Source organism: Syngnathus typhle, linkage group LG5 (assembly GCF_033458585.1).
Source record: "Syngnathus typhle isolate RoL2023-S1 ecotype Sweden linkage group LG5, RoL_Styp_1.0, whole genome shotgun sequence".
NCBI classification, from domain to species: domain Eukaryota; kingdom Metazoa; phylum Chordata; class Actinopteri; order Syngnathiformes; family Syngnathidae; genus Syngnathus; species Syngnathus typhle.
Window position 1 is genome coordinate 19,223,388 of NC_083742.1, and position 7,064 is coordinate 19,230,451.

General features: G+C 43.1%; 1 protein-coding gene across 4 annotated transcripts in view; it reads right to left on the reverse strand.

The window, feature by feature from the left end:
* Positions 1-7,064, reverse strand: part of kiaa0825 (KIAA0825 ortholog) — an 89,095-nt gene that overhangs the window by 77,384 nt on the left and 4,647 nt on the right. For 2 of the 4 annotated variants that reach the window (XR_009714368.1, XM_061277751.1), the window contains exon 2: positions 4,304-4,440. Coding sequence is in view for 3 of the 4 variants with exons in the window: in XM_061277751.1 (XP_061133735.1) it covers positions 4,304-4,440 (137 nt within the window). In the remaining variant the exon portion in view is untranslated. Of the gene's footprint in view, positions 1-4,303; positions 4,441-6,623; positions 7,030-7,064 lie in introns of those variants that run through there. The other 2 variants (XM_061277753.1, XM_061277752.1) reach the window with 2 other exon arrangements.

Below are 7,064 nucleotides of genomic sequence, written 5' to 3' on the forward strand. Positions count from 1 at the left end.
GGACTCGTGTTATGTTTTATTTATTTTATTTTTTTTATCGCTATCCTATTTATTGCCGAGCATGTTTCAGTTTGTGAAAGTGTATTTTATTTTATTTTTTTTATTGGAACACAAACAAATGCTGCTGCATGTTCAAACGCCCAGGTTTAGGTTTTATTATTTTTTTTTATTTCAACTAATATTGAAAAAGAAACCAAGTGATTTTTTTAATTAAAATAATAAATTCCCATGTTAGCGAATCAAGTGGATATGTGGTTGTCAGATGCCTCAAAGAAAAGATGATGTCTGTTGATCATCCGGGTTCTGGGCTCCACACCAGCGCTTGAGACAGACAGCAGGTTTGAAATGGGCCTCCATCTGTAGCGTACTTTTCAACTCGCTCGCTCAAGTTCATTAAAAGCACAACGCATAAATGAAGCACAATTCCGATCGGAGTTTTACAACAGAAGTGAGGTCACTTTTAACTGCCGGACATCCAGCTTGTTAGTCGGGGAGAAGTTTGATGATGAAATGAGTCACAGACTTATACGCTATGAATAAAGTCTTGTCACTGCGCAAACTACAGACCAATGAAAGTCAAAGGAAATATCTAAAAGCCAATGTGCCTGTTGTTAAGCGATACAACGAGGAGGAAAAGTACCGTTTTTTTCCATGTATAATGCGCAAAATCTAACTCATTTATTGTCCTAAAATCTGGGGTGCGCATTATACATGGGTACAAAAAAGATTTTTATTTATTTTTTAATCCGGATATGATACGGAGGCCGCCATTACAGATGCGCTTTCTTCTCTGCTGTTCACGTCAAACACGCTCCATACGAACACAATGCTCTGGTATCAGACGCTTGCTCGATCACCTGCTCGTTTGCTGTCACAATGTACCCTACACAAATCCGAAACATTTCTTCGCTATCGAGTTTGCTAGCGCATGCGCAGTGATACTGACTGGCAGAATAACATCCGGTTGTTCCCAAAGATGATCTTTTTTCTGAAATAATTCTACGTTTACGGACTTAAGTAGGAATCAAAATTTGGGTGCGTATTATACATGGGTACAGGCTTTTTATCCAGCATCAACATGCCATTTTTAGGGTGCGTATTATACATGGGGGCGCATTATACATGGAAAAAACTGTACATTGTTGTATGTTTAGGGGTACAACAGTTTGCAATCGTGGTGATAAGCGTGGAAAAGTTTGACTGCATTTCGGAGCGTCTCTTTTCTTGACTTTCCTCATCTCCTCTCTTCACTTGCACCTTTCGATTAGCCCTCCTAACAGACATGTGATGAAAGTTATCTAGTCAACGTTGGATGGCCTGTGTCAGGAAGCTCCATGGCTCTCCCCACAATGTTGTGACCTTTGGCCCGCTGGCGTGAAAGCTCGCCGCGGCCTAATCAACTTGGCGGGATTAGCGACTTCCCCTGGCGGCAGCTCAGACACTGGCCAAAGACGCATAAAAGGGAATGTGAGTGAGAAAGAGGAAGGTAAAATGTGTTGGAGGGAGAAGAGGAAAAAAAGAAAAACAACAACAAAGTAACAGCAGTAAATAAAACCATTCAACTGTTCCGGTAAGGATGGCAATAACACGTGATGGCAAAGAAGTGGAAGCCCAAGGTAACAAAAGAGCCCACGAGCACAGGGAAAATTGATTCTTTTGGCCCCCTTGACGAACACGTCGCTCGCACTGGCGCTGTTTAAGAGCCGTCTAATTGTTTTTCACATCCCGCCTAGCTAGACAGTCATCCCCTCCACCTTCCCCCAGCCCAACCTTCAACATCACTGCAATAGAAAGGCAGCCAGGAGGTCTTTTATTAGATATGATGGCACATTTCACAGCTCCCTGACTTACAGAAACCCAATCCCACGATTAGTCAGCGCTTTGACGTTATCTTAAGTTCCTTGTCGGAATTAATTTAGTGTGGGTGGGCTGTTGTGGGGGGGGGGGGGGGGGGGGGTCTGTCGCGCTCCGCTCCCCACTGCCTCCCCACAAGAGGTGGGAGTAGGGGAAAGAGAAAGAGCCTTTTCAAATCAAGCCCAAAAATATGGCCTTCATCAAAGGAGCCCATTCTGTCATGGGAATGGGAGCGACCCAGGTTGAACGAACACGCTGAAAGCTGACCCGGCCTGGGCCCACTTAGTGCCCTCACCTGCCACTAGAGCGACCCGTAAGGCAGATCAACACACAGCGAAACCAAATTCTTGGCAAAATACCGCTTATCACCAGTACCTGATACTTGCCGACACGCTCTTGTAATTGGAGGCGACCAGACGGGGTCACCGAATCCTCCGAGTCGACGCGGAGACTTCATTAGGGGGGGGGGTTCTGTCCCCGGTGGGTCACGCGCAGCCACGAGCCACTCGAGGCCACGCCGAGTCCCATCTGATGAAAACTAATGGATTACAGCGTTTCAATTTGAGGAGAGCGGCTCTGTTGTCAGCCTATCTTAATCTCTTTCAATTAGGGAGCAACTCCGGGCCAGATTTGGGTTATTCGAGAAGGGGGAGCGAGACGGTCACTAGCAATCAGGTTGGAGGCCTTCACGGTGACAAGCTCGCACCGTTTCCGCTTCCTTTCAGATATCCTTTTCCTCTCCGACGCTTCCGTAATTCAACCCGAGTACTGATAAGTCAATTAGGCGGCGGTAGATGTGAAGCCCACCCTAGTTGAAGAAGAAGAAAAAAAATCGGTGCCGGGTTTTTCCGTAAAAGGCTCCAGCGTGAAGCGGGGAGGCAGCGGAGATGCTGACCGGTGAACCCCCGTCGCGAGCCGAGGATTGCCTTATTTTTAGGCCCATTCTCCATTATCTAGACGCTTTGTTCTGATAATGGTTATCCCTCTCCCATCTGCAGGAACACAAAATAACCCTTTAATGCTTCGAAAGCAGAAAAATGGCCCGGCCTTCAGTAATAAGCCTTGAATTACCTACCCAAGGGTTTTCGTTTCAAGATGTGGAATCTTCAATTATTATGTTCCCATTTAGAAGGAGGAAGGAAAGGAAGAGGGAGGGCGGGTGAGAAAAAGAGAGACAGAGAGAGTCGCGGACATTAACGGTGCAAGAGTGAGCCTTTGTTCACTTGCTACATTTAGCCTGTCCTTCATCATCTGCCCTCAAACGATAAAAGAGCGGGAATATAGATTTTTCTTCTTGCTGTGGCTTGATCAATCCATTTGTGCAATCGTTGACCGAGATTTCTATCTTTCCAGTCTCTAACGTTCAATTCGAGCTTAATTGTTAAAACTTTTTTTTTTGTACTTACCGTATTTCCCGGACTATAAGGCGCATCCAAAAACCTAAAGTTTTCTCAAAAGTCGACAGTGCGCCTTATAATCTGACATGATGCATTAATGGTGCGCCTTATATAAGGACAACGTTTTAAAATGGGCCATTCATTGAAGGTGCGCCTTATAGTCCGGAAAATACGGTAATACGAGTTCAGTCATTGAATGCATGAGTTAAGAACACAAACTGGTTTTGAAGTAGGATCGAATGGTATGTTTGAGAAGTTTTTTTTTTTTTTTTTTCAGTCTGCATTACGACTGTACATACAAAATTCCAAATATAGCAATAAAAACAATGTACTGTATGGATGTATACATACCGCTAACTGTTTTCCATATTTGCGGAGATGAATAGCTGTTTCCACGTGCCCTTATTGTGAACAATTCAATACAATGGTGTCATTGTGTCAGCTCAAACCATTTCAATGTTAAACAGCCCAGTATTTTGCTCCCTGAGAGATATTTGCTGTCTTGCGAGCGTGAGATAATAATAAACATTAACCACAAACGACTATTTTTGTTTCCGGCCTTCCGGAACACCAATAGGGGGAGATATTGTGACTTGCTTACAAATCTAACAAGGCCAACACGTATGATGCTTTAGCATTGTAATCATTCGAACATCTTTTGACACCTACTTGTCTGCAAATTATCCGGGCCTTTTGTAAAACGGGAATTTAAGCATTGATGAAAATAAACGTAGTATAATGGAAGCTCTAAAATTGGAACTGTTTGGAGAGAATTAGTTTGAAGTCTAATGTCCTCTGAAATCCACGATCCAATCTGTTATGCATCTTTTCAGGCAAAATCTTATTTTGCAACAACTAAGTTAAGTGAGGATCAACTCCACAAGTTGCATTTGTTACTGTTTAAAAAAAAAAAAAAATGAAATGGATCAATGGCAGTCCCATCCGTTTCAAAGAGGGAATGTGACTTGAGATATGAACTCTGAGCATAGGCATGGTCATGAAAAGATTTATACTCGTATCTCAAGGCAACAGCGTAACATTTTCTAACTGACCTGTTGGCATTGAGCTTGAGTTTCTCTTCCGTATCTTTGACGAGCTGCTCAAAGTCGAGGTCACAGGAGAGCGAAGAGCCCACCAGCTCAACAAAGGCTTGGTCTTGGGGAAAATCTTCTGGCCACTCCATGCCGTTCTACGGAGAGAGACAATAAATCATCAAACGCATGACATGCTCCATCTCAAGGCACAAAATGCAGTCAGACAGGCGCGAGGGATTGTCAGGATTAAATCAACTATGCAGATTGACGAGCCCTGGAGTGCGGTATCGTCGTGGCCGCCTGCCGAGAAGCAAACACTCGCTCGAGCGCTCGGCAATCATCCCACCCATCTTCAGACACCTGCCTTATTAGGGCTTGCAAAATCAACGGCGACTGAAACAAATACAAGGTTAGCGCCGACAAAGACACTCGGCGGCCTCTGCGCTCTCAGGATCATTTGCACCGTGATGACCCCTGAGTAGAATTCATTCTTCTCTAACCAATCCCACCTCCTGACATCACAGCGAGTTAAGCGCAAAGAAAAAAAAAAAAAAAATCCACCACCCAAAATAATGAGACGCTCTTCAGTTGAACCTTTAAATAAACAGCCCGTCTCCTTATGGCTGTGCCAGAGCTGAGGGGCCGAGAGGCTCCTCATCCCCGCCGTGCTTAACGTTCCCGCTAAAAGCCAATCCCCCACCTGTGTGGCATCACTGGGTCTCACATCAACATTGTCATTAAGCAGAGTCAAGTGGAAGGTAATGGAGAGTGTCTGTGTCAATTTGGCTTCCTCGCACTCCGCCCGCCGCTCGCTCCGTCGTCATGTGCTCTGATTTTAATCATCTCTGTCAAACAGCTCGCCGTACTGCTCGTCGCTTCCTCGCTGCTGCACACACTTGATGCCACTCTCCCTGACAGGGCGGACAGGAAGCTCAACATTCATTTAGCCTGCACAAAGGGAGGCCTGTCCAAGTGGACAAATATTATCGCCCCCCCATACTGACAGCACCAGCAGTTAAGCTTGTCCTTTATTGTTTTGCCTTCTCTTGCCTCCCTCTGTCATCATCACGCCGGCGCCTGAGACGACATCTGCGAGCAGCTATTGCTTCCATTATGCACCAAACGTACCTAATGAAGTGACCTGTTGGCGAAGACAACACACACGGCCTTATTAGTAGAGCACTTGAAAACATGCGGCCGTCTTCCTCGGTGTTAGCTCTTTAAAGGCAAGATGTTGAAGGCACCCCAGTGTGCTTCCCAATGCTGCTACTGGGACTGCTGGAGCCAGACACTTGCCTGCTTGACACTCAACAGCGATTAGAGTATGTGCCATACACAATGCCGTCACTCTTTTGTGCGGCACAAATAGGCTAACGCATTTGTAGCAATGAGCTTGTCGTCAGCACATCCCCCCAGGCTGCCACTTTAAAGCCGTTAGAATATGCCAAGCCAATGTCAATGTTGTTTTAATGGTTATCCCTATAAGAGCTATAAGGAAAGTGTAGATTAAACAGGTGTGCTGTATACAATATTTGAAGCTATTATGCTTGCTCAGAGGGGATTATGGCTTCACTGTCATTGTTTCACCCAGGCAAGGTATCCACAAAAGATGTATTGATTTTCCATCACCAAATGCATAATCTGACACTTACGTACACTACCGTTCAAAGGTTTGGGGTCACCTAAACAATTTTGTGACCCCAAACTTTTGAACGGTAGTGTATATATTTATTTAGATAATTATTTATAGATTATATATATATAATCTTCTGTGTAAAAAATCTAATAATGTATATGTATACTTATATTCATAGATTATTTATAATCTTATACAAATATAAAATATAATTTATAATATTTAATTCATAATTTTTTATTATAATAATATTTACACTACCGTTCAAAAGTTTGGGGTTACCCAAACAATTTTGTGACCCCAAACTTTTGAACGGTACTGTATTTGCCACTTTTCTCTCTACATGAGAATGACAGGAACTTTATACAGCAACCCGGCCAAAAAAAAGGCCACAGGCCACCAATTGCCCACCCTTGTATTTGAATAAAGTAAATTAAGACACTAGACGATTTCGGGTTAATTCATGTCAATATTACATAAATAAATTGTAACTGATCAACATACTGTTAACAAAACAATTCGTGTGAAATAGTACTCCAGTCTATTTCTGACAGATATTATTTGAAGTTATATGTCTGGCACATATATTAGAATTGACTGTATATTGAGTGATCGTTAGCAACACACATGAGATTTATCGACAACTGCTGGATGTCACCGCTTATGTCAATAATAATAATTTATATTCAAGTTAATTCTTACCTTCCAAATTCAAACCTATTTTAAGATCTCCTCCTGATGAGATATGCAGCCCCACAGCGACAAGCAAAAAAACTTCATCTTCAACACAAGGAGACTATTTTAATGCCACGCATTTGTGGAAATCGCAGTACATTGTCGAATTGACCTAATAATAAGAAAGGCTGATACCGTTACGCGATTGTGTTTTGAAAAAATCCGCCCAGACATTGCTGTTTTCAACAACGACTCCAACTCATAGATTGAAACAAAAACCTGATCGCTTCGTGAATTGTACCCTAAAAATACATTACAAATAAGTCGCTAGATGCATGATCCTTGTTTATCAGAGTATTAGGTTCCGTCCATTCGTTTTTTGTTATTTCAGACATCTTGAGCGTCCATGACAACAACCCGGAAATACTTATTTGAAAACTTCCGCTGAATGGAACCGCTCATTTTGAA